The sequence below is a fragment of the Danio rerio genome, chromosome 7 (assembly GCF_049306965.1).
Source record: "Danio rerio strain Tuebingen ecotype United States chromosome 7, GRCz12tu, whole genome shotgun sequence".
In the NCBI taxonomy this organism is placed as follows: domain Eukaryota; kingdom Metazoa; phylum Chordata; class Actinopteri; order Cypriniformes; family Danionidae; genus Danio; species Danio rerio.
In genome coordinates, this window is record NC_133182.1 from 39,752,869 (window position 1) to 39,772,404 (window position 19,536).

Consider the following 19,536-nt stretch of genomic DNA (forward strand, 5'->3'; position numbering starts at 1 on the left):
TGACATGAATGTAAGCTTTACTTTGCTTTCTAGAGAAATTTATTTTCTTGTTTTGTGTGTCGAAAACAGAATCTGCTCGTAGAGTTAAGTTTCACTGAACTGCTGTTTATCTGGTGAAGGATGTTCAGAATGCTTTTTGTTTAATGTATCTGTCCTATAGTCATGGACTTAATTTGCTATCAAAAGTGTAATCATGATTATTATTATTATTTATTTATTCATGTTTTAGAAAGTTTCAAAATGAGATTTGTCTTGTGTGTATTTTAGTGCATTTTAAAATGTGTTTATAATATAACAATTCTTAAGATCCACAAGATCCTTCAGAAATAATGAGGACTCATTTTTAATTATCAATGTTGTCAAGACAGTTAAATAACCAGTATTAAAAACATGACCACATCACACCAGTCTTATGCTATTTGCACTGGTTGCCTGTGCACTATCGTGTCGCTTTTAAAATTCTTCTCTTGGCTTTTAAATCGATAAATAGCTGAACATCAGCCTGGCCAGTCTCTTCTGTCATCAAACCAGAGGCTATTATGCATACCAAAGTAGGCATGAGAGGATAACCGCTTTCAAGGTATACCATGGTTAGGAAAAGTCAAGGTTTTAAAACCATCAGTGTTTTCTGCTATATCGTTTCCAAGATATGTGTAGGACTACGATTTTTTTTTTTTTTTTTTTTTTAGGACATCAGTATCTCTTGCAAAAAAGATGTCAAAAGATGCCATTTTACATTGCAAAAAACAAAAACAAAAAAAACACACATTGTTATTGAAACAAATGTAGACAGCAGAAGTCAAAGATTGATTTGAATTATTTAGCCTAAAATGTTTACTGTTACAGAATATTTTTCTATATTTCAAAAGGGAAGACAATATATTTATTTTAACCCAGAACTTTAAAAAAAGATTTATTTTAGAACAGCAATCACAAAACTGTAAAACCGTGAAACTGTGATATTTTTATCCAAGGTTATCATACCGCCAGAATCTTATACCGGCCCAAGCCTATAACCCAAAGTCGAGCCCGAAATGCAGGGGTGACCGTGCTTTCACAGTAGCTGGTCCTAGATGTAGAAGGCTCTGCCCCTCTGTATTAGATCTATATCATCTCTGTCTGTTTTTAAATCTAGATGGAAAACTTACCTTTTTGATTTGACATTTTATGAGTAAGAATTGTTTGTTTTAACTATAATTTTATAAACTATCTCTTTATGATTTGTATTATGCAGCTCATTGGTCAACCTTTGGTTGTGTTTAATAGTGCTATGTACACAAAATTGATATTGACAATCAAATTTTTGTTAATCTTTAATGGCAAAAATGGATAATGAATATTTTGATAATTATAAATTAAAATCTTTTACCATATAGATTTATTCATGATCAATAATGCAATAATGCTGAATTAATAATAATAATAATAATAATAATAATTAGTTGTGTTTATGATACAATGCTCTTACACCAATCTTATACTTGCAGTAAGTGATTTGATGAATGACTGTGTAAGTCAAGCAAACATCCCCCTCACGACTACTGTAAATATTAGGTAAAAGTATTAGTACCAGTTGTTTTATTTAGTGTAATGTCAGCAAGTATAAAGGAAACCAGTAAGCTATTTCCTGTTAGTGTAAACCCTGCACTTCCTGTCCATGTTTGACTTACTTCCTGTTAATCTCTGACCCTGCCTTCTGTCAGATGACCCATCGCTGTCATAGTCAAAATGATAAATGATATAGTGTGTATCTATATATATTTCTCACGTTTTATTGTCGCTAAATTGTTTTTGTGTCTGAGATTTACTTCTTAATCTCCTGATCCTAAACTCCTGTTGCTGTCGTTAATAGCAAACTAATGCAGTTATTAGTGCAATAATTAAAAGTGTTGCTAGTAATAAAGAGAGATAAATATAGATTATGTGAACATGTGGTTGTGTGATTCTTATTATTGTTAGACAGCAGTGTATCTATTAATAACAAACTTTAAGTTCCTAAACCTACAGTAAGTTCCTGATGGTAAAAGTACCATTATTAGCTCACTAATGAGAAATGTCACATAGAAATGATTTTATTGATAAATTCGCAAGAGCAGTGCTGACAAGACATTATGGTTGTGTTTGTGTGTGTGTGTGTGCAAGTGCGTGTCTTGATGTATGGGAGAAAGAGAAGAAAAAAGAGAGTCTTTGTTTTTCCAGCATAATACAAATGTAGATTTCTAGGGAGCAAAAATTAGGAAATGTCAGTTTTTAGACTGCTGTTTAATGCAAATTATTTTGGTCAGTTACTTTGTGGGTTTTAGATCTTTTGCAGTTGTAGGCAACACTGCAGAGCTGCGACTCTCCAGGAATCCAATTTGAGACGTACTGTATGCTGTAAAGACCTTAAAAAAAAAAAACAATCCTGAAATCAATAGGTTTTAAGCATGCGTTCCTAAACAGAAATCATGTTTTTTTTTTTTTTTTGTAATTAGTTTTACATAAATTTTGTGTGTTTGTGTGCATTTGCATGCGTGTGTGTGCAGGATCACTGTTCAACGCAGTCTGGAAGATGCAGAAGAAATAGAGAGAGAACGTCGACGGCGTGCAAGAAGCAGTTCTTCTACTGAGCCTTTTCAACCCACCGTGACCCCGCAGGACAGCCCTCGCACTGCACTGCCTCTGGACAACCAGTTAGTTTCAAAATCATTAAAAGTGAACTCTGGTCTAAATCAAGAAAAAAAAATCTGTACTGTGCTGTGTGTGTTTGTTTTGTTTCCATGGAACCTCAACCCCCAGATTCTGGCTTAAGCCAACTTTCTCTGTCTTATTCTTTGTGTTTTAATCTGTTTGTGAATATAAATGTGTGTTTGTGTCAAGACCACACCTGCGCTTTTCAATCAGTTGCCAAGGCTTCTATTCTATTCTATTCTATTCTATTCTATTCTATTCTATTCTATTCTATTCTATTCTATTCTATTCTATTCTATTCTAACAGAACTCTAACTGTTTCTCTAGACCTGATATTTATATATTGGCATCCTGAGTCGCAATTCTGAAAGTATTTTAATGTTTGTTAGGCGTCCGAATGGTCTCATTCCAGGCTGCCCTTCTTCTTTAGAAGAGGATGAAGGCTTCAGTGATTGGACGCATTTGAACAGGCGCAAACAGGGACCAATGAAACACACAGATGTAGAAACGCATCTTAACGGCACTCGGCACTCAAAACTTCAGCTCTCTTGCAGCTCTACACAACAAAGTAAACTGTGTGATTTAAATGTGAATGACAACATCCCATTTCTGAAGACCCGACCACCCCTTTCAAATCAGAAACACTTGGATGAGGATGGTGTTGAGGAAGAACGGGAAAGACGAGTTAACATTACGTCAGTGGAGAGAGAGGAGGGAGAGCCAAGAAGGATGAAAAGTCATGAGTCTTCTTTCAGGAAAAATCCAAATCAGAACTCTGGTACAGATGAAAAGGTATAGTCTTTTAGAAGGAATTTGACAAGTAAAACCTTTGCTCACAAACCATAACAAAGTTGGCTTCAAAAATGATCATTTGTTGTTGATTTACTTACCTTCAGGCCATTCGACATGTCATAAGCATTTTCAGTAGAACATTTAATAAGATCCTAAGCAAAAAAATTGGTTCTTCTTGATCCATAAAACGCAAAAATTTTAAAGTTTATTTTCCTAGAGCACTTTGTTATTCTTTAGTAAACAGTTAATAGTAATTTTCAGTGAAAGTCTGATCATTTTCTTTCCACGTTTGGAGTGGTGGCACTTCTCTGCCCAGCAGGCACACAACATCATAAGATGATACTAATAGGTTAGATTTAGGTTGTGATGTCAAGTGACCAAAATTCAATGTCTCACCAGCATCTAAGGACAATGATTTTTTGATGTCCAATACCAACTTCAAATGTCGTTGATTTAGGTTGTATTGGAAAGTAACAAAAATCCAACGTTGAGGCAACATATTAAACCAATTTCATATTAATGTCAAATACTGACATTTATTCGGCAGGTATGACAACCAAAAACCAACATCTGATAGACGTCATAGTGGTAAGGTCAACACAACATCAAACTGTAACGTCATTGGATGTTGATGTTTGGTTAATTTTATTTTGGATGTTGGACAATGATGTCGGCCTGATGTTGGGTTCTGATGTCAACCTGATTTTCATTTCTGTAGGAGTACATCTAGGGCTGTGCAATTTGGGGAAAATATCTAACTGAGTTTTTTTTTTTTTTTTTTTTTTGACAGATTTTCTTATTTGATTTACGATTTAATTTTGTAGTTAACTTTCAGCTCAATAATCTGTAAACCGTGGGAACAATTCTGCTACAGCTTTTAAAAATTACTTGTTTTTGTTGGGTTATGATGAAACCAAAATATTCCCATATCACAAATGCTGTTTTTCTTTGATATTAATTCCTCTATTAATGCTTCTGGAGCAGCAGACGCCATAATCCCACTTGTCAGCTTGTTGGAAATACACTGAAATGATGGAATAAATGTCTCCGCAACTTCTGGTTCATGTGGACTTTAAAAGTCAACCTTATTGATACCTGTGGTTCAGGATAGACCATTGAGGTCTTATAAAGTGAAAGTGAAAACTGAAATGGTATTTACAACACTATTAAATTGAATTCACAGTCTCAGCAAATATATGAGAGTATGTGACAGTCTGGAGTGAGAGTTTCCTCTTAAGTAATGTTGGTACCAACTTGAATGTGAGCTGACCCTGCTTGTTTACAGTGGAGAGGAAGGACAAGTGTTCTATTATTGATAAGATCTCTGTGTATCATCAAGAAACACTTGAGTGCTCTGAGGGTTAGTTAACAGTAAATGTTCATTTTAATAAGTTTTATCATTTTATCAACAGAATCATGCATCAAAGTCTTTCTCAGACTATACATGATTGTGAATCTGTTGGTCTCACAGGAAGAAAAGAAGACAGAGATGAAGATTTCCTACACCTCCACGGTTCTCCTACAGCAGAATGGGAGACAATACAGCACTAATGGACAAGCAGAGAGGAGAACACATGACAGGTACAGGCAACACACAGATTAATTTTAGATGCTGTGCTCAAGCTTATGATCTTAAATTTAATTGATTTTAATAGTTTACTGATGCAACCAACCAACACAATTCATAACTTTTTGATTTAGTGGTTAAGTCCTATGAATCGCATTTGTACAATTTAGAATGATTTGCTTATCCCCCAGTGACCCCTCCTTTTTAAAATCGTACATTTATGTACCACTGAACTCGTACAAATGGGCTGTATGCACGGCTTATGTTTTCAGCCAATGATGATCTTCCAGTGAAAGGTTAATGTGACTATTTTCAAATTCATATGGTTCCTTTTACAGCATCGATGTTGTAATGTAATTACAATACATTCAGTTAAACGTTATTCATTTACGCTTAAACAGTTAAGCATCTATTTGGTTGTTAAAGCATCAAAAAGAGACCAATGTTTAAACACAGGTGCCGTCATGAGCCGTAGGCTAGCACAAAAACTCTATTGAAAATACTGGACTAAAATTAATTTCCTTATTTTAAAGACATGGCAGGGGAAAAATGGAATTTAACGCAGTGCATCTTATTTGGTCTGATACTTACTTTATATCGTATCTCAGCCAGGCAGTAATGATCGTTGTTCTTTAAGGAAATCAGATCTCAAACATAGTGATTTTTTTTAATGGGATGACAATTCACCGTAAGCCCTGGGTCGTGGCTGACTGAAATTTAATGTCCGTCTGCTTATACCCCTTTAGCCACTTAAACTGACAGTAAGTAAAATAGTTATGTTTTGTCGTGAGATCAACCTGAACCTCTCTAACAGGTATGAAATGGATATCTGATGCTGGTTATATAAAATGCTTCAACTGGTCTTGCTAATAAATATGTATTTCTTACATAAAAACATGATGTAATTTAAATAAAACCGCCTGACCTGCTAACTGCCAATATTCTCAACTTTGTAGCTGAGTTTGCACCCCTGAAGCTAACAATAGCTAACTGACTTATTGAGAATTAATTTAAAGAGATAAATCACCCACAAATGATAATTGTATCATTATTTACTCATCCTCCACTTGCTTCCAACGTGTTTGAGTTTTTGTCTTCAGATGAACACAAAGAAAGTAGATTTGAAGAACGTCGGAAAGCAGCAGCCAGTGACTTCTATTGTTCCTACTATAGATGTCAGTTACTGCTAGTTTTAAACATTATTCTGAATACCTTGGTTATGTTAATTTTTTTTAACCCCTCATGTGTGAGAAAATGATGAGGAATATATTTATATATATATATATATATATATATATATATATATATATATATATATATATATATATATATATATATATATATATATATATATATATATATATATATATATATATATATATATATATATATATATATATAACCTCATTTTTGGAGGTTACTCAGACACTAGCTGCTGAATTTTATATATATATATATATATATATATATATATATATATATATATATATATATATATATATATATATATATATATATATATATATATATAAATATATGTAAATAATGATACAATATATTTTATATATATTTATATATAATTTATATATATATATATATATATATATATATATATATATATATATATATATATATATATATTTTTTTTTATATATATATATATATATATATATATATATATATATATATATATATATATATATATATATATATATATATATATATATATATATATGATTTTTGGGGGTCACTCAGACACTAGCTGCTGAATCTCAGGTTCTGCAGTGAAAGAAATTAAGCAGTATTATAACCAAGGTGTTCATTTGAATTTGCATTACTTAATTTTTAATTTCTGCACCTTGCAAACTTCATTCATTCATAACTTCAGCTTAGTCTTTATTTCAGAGGTTGCCACAGCGGAATGAACAGCCAATGCCCCTCCAGCCATAACCCACTACTGGAAAACATCTATACACAATCAATCACACACACATACACTACGGCCAATTTAGTTTTTTTAATTCACCTATAGCGCATGTCTTTCGACTGTGGGGGAAACTGGAGGAAACACACGTAACCACGGGGAGAACATGCAAACTTCACACAGAAATGCCAACTAACCCAGCCGGGACTCAAACCAGCAAACTTCTTGCTGTGAGGCGGCATTTCTAACCATTGAGCCACTGTGCCGCCCACCTTGACAACTTGATTTCTTGTAACATCCTTACATAAATGAACAAACATCACACACACTGTATGGAGAAACTGCACGGCAGGGAAACAGTTTGAGAAGAATGTGTCAACGATTGAGTAGCAATAGAGCTGCCTCTGTGTTGAGAAATGACATGAGAAATCAGGTGTGTTTCGCAACTTCCTGAGGAACAAATGCCTTTTCTCAGTTCACCCTGTTTAATCTTACTCAGAGAATCGACGATACAGAGTAACATGGACTCTACAGTTGTTTCAGCAGCTCTCGGCACTCCAGAAAGGTAAAAATGCAACTGAGATTGAATAAGTTTTCATGAAACGTTCCCCTTTCTCATTTCTGTCGTCTTTAGTGCGTCTGAGGAAGTGTTTATGAAGAGCAGTGAGGAGAATCAGCAGCAGAGTGAAACAACAGGAGATCAGACGCATGAGGAGGTGCAGAGGATGAGAGAGGAGGAGAGAGAGAGGAAGAGGAGGGATGTGATGGAGAAGCTGAAGAGGTTGAGTATATCCAGCGGAGATCCAGAGGAGCCCTTCAGTCCTCTCAGTCCCAGAAGCCCCTCCTACATGGTAGGACATCACTGCAAACACCTCACACCTCAAAATCACATTATTATTAAAAAATTATTGAACATCCATTATAGTCCACATGTGCTTGTTGAACAGTATTAAAATCAGCATTAAAATACGTAACATTAAAGCTATGAATCTTTTTTTTAATTATTGCTGATCAGGCATCATCGTTATGTAACTGTTTTGGGTTGAAAAGCAATTGAATACATCTGGAGTGATTAGCGCTTTACAGTGTCAATCCATGTTTTTGTTCAATTCAGTGTTAGTCTGAGTGTCCTGCAGAGATTAGAGTTTAAATGCATCTAAACTTGTTACTTTAAGTGTTCAGGGCGAAGACTATGGATATACAATACTTTCAACTCATATTACTATAGAAATCAAGTGCTGCAGTACACTATATGGCTAAGTCCGAGTTTTAAAAAAAAGCCTGTTGTTAAGAATCTGTCGGTGTGTATGTCTTTGTTTGAGATGGGACATGTGCATTACCAAAAATTTGCTCATATTTTTAAATATTATTTGAGTATATTTGACAGTTTAGATTTTGTGTTTTTGAAATGTGTGTTTGGACAGCATTTTTCTGAGCTTGTTGCGTTTCCTATGAAATGGATGCCCTATGGCACTGCAAGTATTGCCACCATGTGAACTTGCTATCTACTATAAGAATAGCACTTTGTTCGGGATTGCTATAAGCTTCTAGTCAAGTAAGTTTAATTAAACTTTGCATGATCTTGTCTGTGTATGCATGTGCGGACAAATTTCTTAAAGGGACCCTATTTTACCTCCTTTTTTCAAGTATTTTGTGTCTCCAGAAAGTGTCTGTAAAGTTTCAGCTCAAAACACCCTTCAGATTATTTATTATGGCTTCAGATTATTAGAGTTTTTAAACACAATGTAGCTGTTTTTGTGACCTGTGCCTTTAATGCTAGTTCTCCCCACCCACCTATCCCACGTCCCATCTCTGCCTCGGCTGCATCAGATAAACAGCACAGTGACAAACATGACCTCACGCAATGTTTGTGAGAAATATTACAGTAAAACTTTGCCAATGATTATTTGATGTATTTGTTGTGGAGTTATTTCAAGCCTTTCTGCAATGATGAGCCGTTATACACGTATAGCACGCACATTTAACTGTTTTTGCACAGCAAATGTGACAGGATACACGTTAATATCCACTGCTGTATGGATATCCATTGAGTTAATGTACAAAATAAACCTGATTTAACGTCCACAAACTGGGATTGAAGTGTCTTTTATAATTGTACTGTGGCAGTGGCAATAAAATAAAGGCTGTAAAATCGCTGTAATTGTTTACACACATGCACTGTTTTAAAAACATTTTAAACTTGTAAAACTCATTCTTGATCACATTTGATGATGATTGATGATCACACAGAGCTCAACAGATTTTTTAATCCCGGTTGCTTTGCGCACGTCCTGTCTTGTTAATGAATATACGCGTTACTACAGAGACATATTATTACATGCTTGTCAATCAATTTGGTGGGCGGGGAAACAGCATTTCTATGTCACATTGCGGTGGGCCTCAAAATGGCAGGGATTTGTTTCCTATTTTAATGACAGGAAATTTCAAAAAAAGAGATTTATTGCCTTTTATATCACCCCAATATGACTGTGGACACACTGTATTATACATGCACTTCTGTACAGACATCTTCAAAAAATTATTTTATTCATAGTTGCCCTTTAAATAATAATAAAAAAATACGTTTTAGGGACCTACATTCTAAAAAAAAATGCCAGGTGTTGTAACCTGTAACCCAGGGTTTGTCAAAATTTCACTCAACATTTACGACAATTCATTTTAGTGTATTTACATGGATAACGTAATTTTTTTAAAATAAAGTATTTATTGTTTTTTTTTTAATTGTACTGTAGGTCCCCAGCCTGATATAAAACATGACCTAATGTACAAAACATGTGTTTGTGTATTGTGCTCGCTGGTGTTTTCACTCTAATTGGGTCTGATTATCTTCCATGTGCTGTTTGTGTGACTCTGATGTCTTTCATGTGCTGTGTGTGGTTCTGATCTTTTTCTTCCAATGCGGGTGTGGGTTGAGGGAGAAATGACAGAACATTAAGCATCTGCTTTACATTGCTGAGGTGCATTGTGTGTGCACGTGTGTGTTGTCTCTGCTTGCTGGTTTCAGGCTGAGGGTGAGGAGTGGCAATCAGAAGGTTCAAGCTCGGTGAGTTGCTTACTCTGTGCATGTGCATGACAGTGTGTCCGTGTATGTGTGTGCGCTTTACATTTGTGTGATTTGTGTTGAAGTCAGAATTATTAGCCCCCCCCTTTTAATTTTTTTTTCTTTTTTTAAATATTTTCAAAATGATGTTTAACAGAGCAAGGAAATTTTTACAGTATGTCTGATAATATTTTTTCTTCTGAAATACGTCTTCTTTGTTTTAATTTGGCTAGAATAAAACACAGTTTTTAATATTTTAAAAACCATTTCAAGGAAAAAATTATAAGTCCTTTTAAGCTATAAATTTTTCGATAGTCTACAGAACAAACCATCGTTATACAATAACTTGCCTAATTACCCTAACCTGCCTAGTTAACCTAATTAACCTAGTTAAGCCTTTAAATGTCACTTTAAGCTGTATAGAAGTGTCTTAAAATATCTAGTCAAATAATATTTACTGTCATCATGTCAAAGATAAAATAAATCAGTTATTAGAGATGAGTTATTAAAACTATTATGATTAGAAATGTGTTAAAAAAAATCTTCTCTCCGTTAGACAAATAGGGGAAAAAATAAACAGGGGGGCTAATAACTCAGGGAGGCTGATAATTCTGACTTCAACTATAGCTGCTTCGGCTATAGTTTCTTTGCTTTGCATTTGTTCTGTTTGTGTTTTAAACATATTCCCTTGCACATTAGTTTTGGGATGTTCTGAAAAACCTGATATACAAGTTAGTCATTTAGTCAAGATTGAATGATTCTGACAACCTCAGTATTCCAAACATAATAATGAGAGAATAATGAAATTTAACATGCAAATGATAAACAACATTTTAAGAGTTCACAGTTAGATATTGCTTAACGTTATTAGCAGGTTTGGCATGCTGTCCCATGAGAGAACCCTGAGCTCGGAGATAATTGAGCCCAGGGCTTTTAGCATGTAAGGGGGTCTAAGATCAGGTAGGTCTCGAGAGCTCCTCCGTGTAAAGAAAGAAAAGGAGGAGATAAAGGGGGGATTCTTCCAAAATGAAGAAACCGCATTAGGGTGAAATCGGTCTATTTATAGTAGGTTTGGATCAATCTGATTGGACTATTACTAATTATGGATGAGACACCAGATGTGATCAATCATATCACATGCTCCTCTTGAAATTAGTACACATGTGGATGTGTAAAAAAACCACACGCATAGGAAATGGTTGAGAGGAAGACTTATTTTGGCACTGAATGCAACACATCCTGTTGGGCAAAACTGAACTTTTAAGGCCTTGACTCTTTTTGTGAAAAAAAAGCAAGAAAGAACAACAGGCTACTGGGATTTATAAGATCAACAAAGAATAAGAGCTGCCAGATAAAAGGCTCTAGAATTACATTATGAAATGAATCTGCTTACAACATCAGTGGGCCGAACTGCCTTTCAGTATTAGCTTAAACTGATGAAGAATAGCTTTACTTTTTGCAACCATCATCCGTTACACAATGAAGTTGCACTGCATTTCACTTGTTGCTCTGTACTCTGGAAACATTGCTCAAAATATTACAGGGTGGTTTGCACAACACTAAAGACCGGCTGCTTACATACTGTGCTGACCCTCAGATCATTCAAAATGTAGGTTACTTTTTTTTCCTTCTTTGGTAGAGCATTAAAGAAGAGATTTTTTTTTTGGCGTTTGGCCTTAAAAAAATAAGTTAACAGCTACCAGCACTTTGAGAATAAACACTTCCTAAAGTTTTACAATAAAAGACAGACAGTTGCAGCTCATCCAAAACACTGCGGTAGGATTCAGACCAGAACCAGAAAATCAGGGCACATTACCCCTGTCCTGAGGTCTCTACACTGGCTTCCAGTTACATTCAGAATAGATTTTAAAGATCTATTACTTGTCTATAAATCACTAAATAGCCTAGGACCTCAATACATTTCAAATATGCTGACTGAATACAAACCTAACAGATCACTCAGATCATTAGGATCATATAAACTAGAAATTCCAAGAGTTTAGTCAAAGCAGGGTGAATCGGCTTTTAGCAACTATGCTCCTCGCTGCTGGAATCAGCTTCCAGAAATGATCAGATGTGCTCCAACATTAGGCACATTCAAATCAAGACTGAAAACACATCTGCTTAGCTGTGCCTTTACTGAATGAGCACGTCAGACAGATCGCGCTATTATGTATTTCTTTTTTTTCTCATTCCTTTAAAATCTGTCTTAACACATTTTACCCTGTATTTAATTCATTTTATTCTTTGGTTTATTTTCTTATACTTGTCTCTTTTATTCCGGTTTATGTAAAGCACTTTGAATTATCACTGTCTATGAAATGTGCTATATAACTAAACTTGTTGCCAACTTGCCTTTCCTAGTAAAACCTAATTGATAGCTGTGGCTTCTGGCTATTTATTTAGGTTGTTTGAAATGAATTGATTATTCTGTGCAAGAAAGTATCATTCAGGAGTCACTGGTATTAATTTTCTTTGGCCCGAATTTAGCTTTTTGACTTTTGTAGTTTGTGAATCACTTACATGTAACAAGTTTAAAACAATAATAAAGCTCGCTAACATGTTTTGAATGATTAATGAAGGAATTATAATGCTTTGTTTTATTGTTTATTTTTACAAGTAGCCGAGTATTTACAGCTACTGTATAGGCTATTTCTGTCCATTCACATCCCCCTGGTGGCATAGTTGCAAACTGCGGTTAGACCTAAAAAACACGTTCTTACTCCTTTAGAGCGATGGCGGTACAAGGCACAGCGGTAATGCTCGTATTAAAGTGTCACCTACTGTAGGACCAAGATTTCAGCTAAAACTATCATTTACTTTCTTGAAGAAAAATAAACACATTACACATTCTTCTACATCTTGACCTGAGCGTGAAAAAATAAACAAGTTTTTATGCTATGTATATCCAATTTTTCTCACCGATTAATCGTTTTACTGTTCGCCTGCAGATTTCTGAGAGGACCGAGTCTTTAAACCGCTCCATTAAAAAAAAGTAAGTAGACTTAAAAACACACACACACACACTGAGATGAATGAGTTCAAGTGATTTACTGGAGGTACTGTAAAAAATCCCCCTCATACAAAGTGTGAGAAAAAACAAAGGCAGGAATGATGTTTCTGTGTGCTGTGGCATGACATCATGGGTTCATGAGTGTTTTCTCTTTGATCTAAACACGACACATGAATGATTCATTCATGAATGAACAACTGTTTGAAACATGGTTCACCTTTCAGACCGACGTGACACAACACGTTTCATCCTTCTCCTTTTCATTAAATACAAATGATGATGTATTATTTAGTCTATTTGTATTCAGATGTATCAGTCACACAAATCCGGAATTCTTTTACACATTGTTTGTCCTGACACAAAGTGTAAACAATATACTTGACGGAGCCTTTGTTTGTGTCTCTTCCACTACTTCATGAGTCACAGCCTACTTCATGCCCATGCTTGTTCTGAGATCTGTTTCTCGGAAGAACAGCAGTGCTTTAGGTAATGTTTCATCTGTTTGTGCAAACAGGAACAGCATAAAGAAGACCCAACCTCCCACCATCATTTCCAAGTTAGATGGCAGACTGGAACAGTACAACCATGCCATTGAGGTGAATTACCTTCACATACTCTTGAATAATGCCAGTTTTAGGGTCAATCCTGCAAGCATTCCAATAAGTGCATCTGGACGTTTATATGCTGCTGCTTTTTAGTGAATTTCTTTGCACATGGAGATCATCTTACCACGCCCAGTGCTCACAAACACCTGCTATGAAGTTTACCACGATGATCTCATTGTCTGCATGCCCAGGCACTGCTTCTTTTAGTCATGCTGAATCGCTTGAACATTTCAATACTGAGCCGGTCCCTTTTTTTTCTTTCCACCTAACTGTCAGGAAGTGTTGTAGATCCAGGTGTTACTGTGCTTTTGTTGCTGAGAGATAAACAGGTGTTTGATACCCTGCTGTGAATAAGATGTTATAATATTTCCAGTCATGTTCAGTGATTGTGTGTGCAGGAGTGCAGTAAAGAGGGGAATGTAGTCAAGGTAATGGACGTCCCAACACCCCCTGAGCCTGTTTCTGCTCGAAAGAACCTTTTTGAGGGGGGAGAAGCCTGGAATCAGAATTCAGCGAAGGCCATGTCCTCTAAGGTGCATACATATATCTTGATTTTTTTTTTCTTCTATGGCACATTTGTTTTTCCCACAATAAATGTGATTATTTTTTTTTTGGACCCTATTGAATTTCATTGTCTAAACAAATGTTAAAAAGGTTATCAATATTTTATTTTTAATATTTTTGTACTGTTCTCTGAGGTTCTTTCATTATGTTAGATCAAACATACAAATCTGTTCCCCTACCAAAACGCTATGTAAACTCTGCTGGAAGTGAACGGCCACTGGTTTTAGGTTAAAAACCCATAAATACTCTGCTGCACATCAGACAGTAGCACTGCACAACACAAGTGTGAGTAATATTTTTCCAGATGGCCACAATTACCTTGTCTGTCATTGCAAAGATCCAGTATAGCAGGTGCTTTATTTGCAGGCCCACACGGAATCTGCACTCGCAGAAATCCGCAGATTTTTAGCCCATCATTAAGTCTATGCATTTACTTGCGTAAATTTATATTAATTCAGTTTTTAAATTTTCACTAATATTATTATGATGTAATAATAGCAATATTAAAATGTTCATATGATTTATTTATAATACAGTTTGTAAAGTAATACTGTATGTTCTGTCTTTGAGTAGAGATATTGTAGGAGAGACTTGCTTTGTTTACCAAATAAGTGGATCTAATTGGATTTGCATTGCAAACATTGAATTACAGTTAAAATGGTATTCTTTTTTTATTTCATACAGTATATTACGTTTTTAGTCATGATACTCCTAAAGTCATTCCGCATAAATCCACAGGTTTTAAATAAAATTCTCTGCAGAAATAGCAAAAAATGTCCGCAGACTCTTTCTGGGCCTACTTATCTGAAACTAATCTGTGGTAAAATGTGAACGAAATATGAAGTTGTTACTGAAAGGATCTGGATATGTTTATCTTAACAATAAAGTTCATCCTCACTTTGGTATCAGAAGTAAGGCAAGGCAAAACTGTTTTCTCATGATATGGCATTTTTATTGCATTTGCCTCTTGTTTTTGTTACCTTATGCATGTACAAAACTGTTGCCAGAGCTAAACAGACCAAGAAGTGGTGTTGATCTTCTGTAGGGGCTGTTTTACCAAATTGTAATAACATGGCACATTCTACAACCGGTTGTTTTGGCAGATTAGTTTTAATATAAGCAGCTTTGCGTCCAGTGATCTAAAACTTACAGGATTTTATTTTTATTACAAAAACATCTTGCATGTCATTAGATTAAGGTACTTTTGATTTCTCATTACATGCACTTCTTTACCTGTTATGTGCTCCTGCGATTACAGACCACACTGCAAAACTATAAAGTGTCTTTTTTTATAAAGTGGTCTAAAAAAGTGAATCTACACTAGCATTTATGGCGGAATCATACTGTTTTACAATTCATGATCAACATTTTGAGATTTGAACAATCCACATTTTGTCCTATAATACCCCGATGGAGGTAACTTCCCAGAAGCCAAAACAGAACAGTGAAATTATTCTACTTACTCATCAACCATTAAACATGAAATCCAAACTTAAAAAGTGTTGAAATATTAACATATTACACCTTTTGAATTACATTATAGGACCTAGATATCTTGTTTGTCATTGGCTGATTTAGAAATTTAACTCTTAACTTAAACAACTTTCATTCTCAAAAGTGAATGAGTAGCCTAAATGAATGAATAAATGACAGCAAGTTACTCTGCTTTAGGATACAGAGGGGATGAAGGTGGGTGTGGCAGATCTAATTAACCAATGGGTGAAGGGAAGTCCTGATACCAACGACAAGGGCTCCAAAGTGGCTGTAAGTTTATCTAAGATAAATGTGTCTGAATGTTAATCTCATAGCTCATTCACTCCTGGCTAATTTCCTTCTGTATCTGTTGTATCATCTTCTTTTTCACCATCTTTAGTTGTTCACAACCTTTTCGATAAGGTAAACAATTCTTGCCTTTCTTCTTCTTTGTGCTTGCTTTTAAAGCTTTGTGAGGTTTAGGTTCTATTAATTTTTCATCTTTTACAATGTCAGTGTGCTCCATGGGTTAAAGTCCTCCATTGGCTAAAAGCTATTATGAAAGATTTTTTTGGAGGACACTAGCAATTTCAGAATTCTGCTAAGATCTGCTTCGTCTGTTGCTGTGCAATGGTATTTTCTGAAAAGAATCTATAGAAAATAATAGAAAACGGTTGTAAGGTTAAAGCTCATGCTGCCCTAATGGAGATGTTCACAAAACAAGCCTGATGTTCAATGACGCCATCTAGTGGTTAAGTCCACAATCCAAATGTAAACTGTTACTTTCTGCAGTTTTATCCTATAAATAAAAACAATATTTTAGCCATTTATCATATTTCTTTTGTATTTGACAGTATCAGGATGTCAAGGCTGGTGAAGTGCGTAACATAAAGTCCATGTGGGAGAACCTTAATGAGACTTCACCACAGGACAGATCTTGTGCAAAGGTATGTATTCTATGACCTTACTGGACCAAATCACACTTAAAATCAAAGACTTAAAAATAGTCATGAATAATAAAAAAGAGCAATGCCATGCTGGAAACATTTCAGAGCACATCTTTTGAGTTTTCCTAGTGTGAGGAACATTTAATCTAAGCCACCATTGTACACCATATACAGTATCATCTTGTGTGCAATTATAACATTTTGTCAATGTTTAAAGTTCTTCAAAGAACCATCACTGATAATAAAACATTTAAGAGTGCACCATGATGAGAAGAACAGCATATGCTGGTTAGGTAGGTTTTGAACCATGGCTGCGGGTATAAGATGGTTCTTATTCTGCTCAGGACCAGATTAAGAGCAGTATCTGATCCTGAAACAATCAGTACATGGCCAGCAAAAAAACAGCTTAAACCAGCAGCCATGGCTCAAAATCTACTCAACCAGCATATGCAAGATCAACCCTATAGAAACATACACTTTTAAAATTAAAGATTATTATTGGCTCAACCCCCCCCACACCGTCCCCCCCCCCCCCAAGATATATAAAATGCTCTTCAAACTAAGACAAAAAAGATATATATATATATATATATATATATATATATATATATATATATATATATATATATATATATATATATATATATATATATATATATTTTTTTTTTTAATAACTTACCCAAGATGGTTCTTCTGTCCTCACTGAAAAATCTCCATTTTCAAAATTCTTAATTTTAAGATGCCTACATGTTAAGATGTACTTGTGTTAAAAACAACAACAACAACAACAACCAATAAACGGCATCAGTTAATCATTACAGTTTTTCTATTCACTAGAAATATACACTCTCAGATATAAATGTACATGATCTGTCAAAAAAATCTGTCTTTTCAAAAGGTATACTTTAGTACTGTACACTACAGGTGGAGATTAGTACCATTGGGGTCACTTTTGTACCTTTAAGGTACTGTGAGGTACTCGTTTGTGCTTTTTAGGTATTAATATGTACCTTTAAAGACCTGAACAAAAATAAATCTTTTAAAAAGTTACTGCCCCAGTGATACATTTTATACCTTTTATTTCTGAGAGTGTAGGCTTAGTCTTATGTATCTGGAGTGATCTCTGTTTTAAGTAAAACTTCCATCTTCTTGACCTGGCTTTTGATGTAAAAACTTTATATTTTTTTTTACCTTTTCAGGGATTGGCTGGGAAAAGGTACAAATTTGTTGAGAGCGGGCACGGAAAGTATGAGAAGGTCTTCATTAGTAATGAAACAAACTGAGGAACAAGTAAGAAAATCCCTTTCTTTATTCAAATCTTTTATTCAAAATAACAAAATATAAATCCAGCATGTTCATTACTACATGGACATAAATCATGCGTTACCAAACTAACTACAATCTGATCATGTGCTGTACATGAGCTTGGCAGAATGCTGCTGGTTATCTACTGTACAGAAATAAGCACACGGCTGCATCAAAACTATTTATACTGTAGGTGTACAGAGTGTAGCATTTGTATGGTGATTCATTGCCGAAGAGTGTTTAGAGTGATTTTTCACTATTATCTCACACAACAAATAGTGTTAATCTATGCTGGTTCTATTTGAAGTGTCTATTGAGTTTTACCTGTCGTTTAATTAGTGTGCCATGTGTGTGAGTTGTGATGTGCTATGTGAATGTGGAGGGAGTAAGGGAAAAAGACAGCCATCTGCTGGTTTTTGCAACAGCAATCACAGAAGTACAGAGGCTGTACATGCAGTACCAACACATAAATGTTTTTCTTGTTTTTGACCATCTTCTGTTAATGTTACATGCCTGCTGTCACACATGTCAGACTAATCATGCTCACTATTTTTAACTCTAAACAAATTTATGAAATCATTAGCAAATTTTCAGTACAAATTTGTCATTATGAAAACATACAACACACAAATGGTTTAAAAAAAGTGAAAAATAATGCATCTATACTAGCGTTTATAGGGGAATCATACTGTTTTGCCATTCACGATCAACATTTAGAAATTTTTCTATGCGTTATGATGTTTTGAGCAAATGATGGGAGAAATTAGCAAGAAGTCAAAACGGAACAGTGAGGTGAAATTATTCATAACCATTGAACATCAAAACCAAACTGAGAAAGTGTGAAGAAGTATTAACAAACTAAACCTGTTGAATTACATTATAGGACCTAGATCTCTTCTACGACAACCACTGATTTAGAAAATTGAACTCTGCACTGTAAAAAAATTCGTAATTTTACGGTTTATTTCTGGCAGCTGGGGTGCTGCAGAAATTTACTGTAAAATAACAGAGGTTGAATTACAGAAATTTAAATTTAAGGAAATTGCTGTTATTTATTGGCTGTTATTTTACGATAAATTTCTGTAATTTAACAGCCGTTATTTAAATTTTTTCCGGCACCCCAGCTGCCAGAAACAAAACGTAAAATTACAGATTTTTTTTTTTACAGTTTGCAGTTTAAAGAATTTTACAATTTTTATTAGATAAAAATTGTAGAAAGTAGTGGAAGTGAATCAAAGCCTTTCATCAAAGTTGTCCTAAAACTACTGAATAACCGCCATTCTTGTCTTGGGACAATATTGAAAACTTTTTTTTTTATCCACTTTAAATGTTGACTACTGTAGTACAATCCTTATAGTAACAAAAAAAGGCACTGGCAGCTCACTACTCATTTTTGTACCTTACATTACATGACCAGCTAAGATAATATACTGTATTGGTTCAGTACAGCTAAAAAATAAATAAATTGATGAATTAAAAAAATATAAAATTCACATTTTTAGACTTTGCAACATAAAAAGTTGTCCAGCTGAGATCAAGATCCAATAATGCAGTGGAACATTTGGGAAAATAGGTTTTAAAGTGCTGTGAAAAGTTATTTAGAGCTGACATAGAA

At 34.6% G+C, this 19,536-nt stretch overlaps 2 protein-coding genes across 8 annotated transcripts in view; both read left to right on the forward strand.

Moving 5' to 3' along the window:
* esyt2b (extended synaptotagmin-like protein 2b) overlaps positions 1–19,536 on the forward strand; it is an 860,030-nt gene that overhangs the window by 67,936 nt on the left and 772,558 nt on the right. The window lies entirely within an intron of this gene.
* Positions 1–19,536, forward strand: part of lsp1b (lymphocyte specific protein 1 b) — a 30,166-nt gene that overhangs the window by 1,217 nt on the left and 9,413 nt on the right. Inside the window, exons 2-13 of one of the 6 annotated variants that reach the window (XR_011016125.2) lie at positions 2,526–2,672; positions 3,060–3,462; positions 4,934–5,043; positions 7,588–7,804; positions 9,979–10,017; positions 12,966–13,009; positions 13,542–13,623; positions 14,031–14,165; positions 15,868–15,960; positions 16,070–16,092; positions 16,524–16,616; positions 17,816–17,906. Coding sequence is in view for 2 of the 6 variants with exons in the window: in NM_001423832.1 (NP_001410761.1) it covers positions 2,526–2,672; positions 3,060–3,462; positions 4,934–5,043; positions 7,588–7,804; positions 9,979–10,017; positions 12,966–13,009; positions 13,542–13,623; positions 14,031–14,165; positions 15,868–15,960; positions 16,524–16,616; positions 17,816–17,899 (1,447 nt within the window). In the remaining 4 variants the exon portion in view is untranslated. Of the gene's footprint in view, positions 1–2,525; positions 2,673–3,059; positions 3,463–4,933; positions 5,044–7,587; positions 7,805–9,978; positions 10,018–12,965; positions 13,010–13,541; positions 13,624–14,030; positions 14,166–15,867; positions 15,961–16,069; positions 16,093–16,523; positions 16,617–17,815; positions 18,858–19,045; positions 19,411–19,536 lie in introns of those variants that run through there. The other 5 variants (XR_012382241.1, XR_012382243.1, XR_012382242.1 and 2 more) reach the window with 5 other exon arrangements.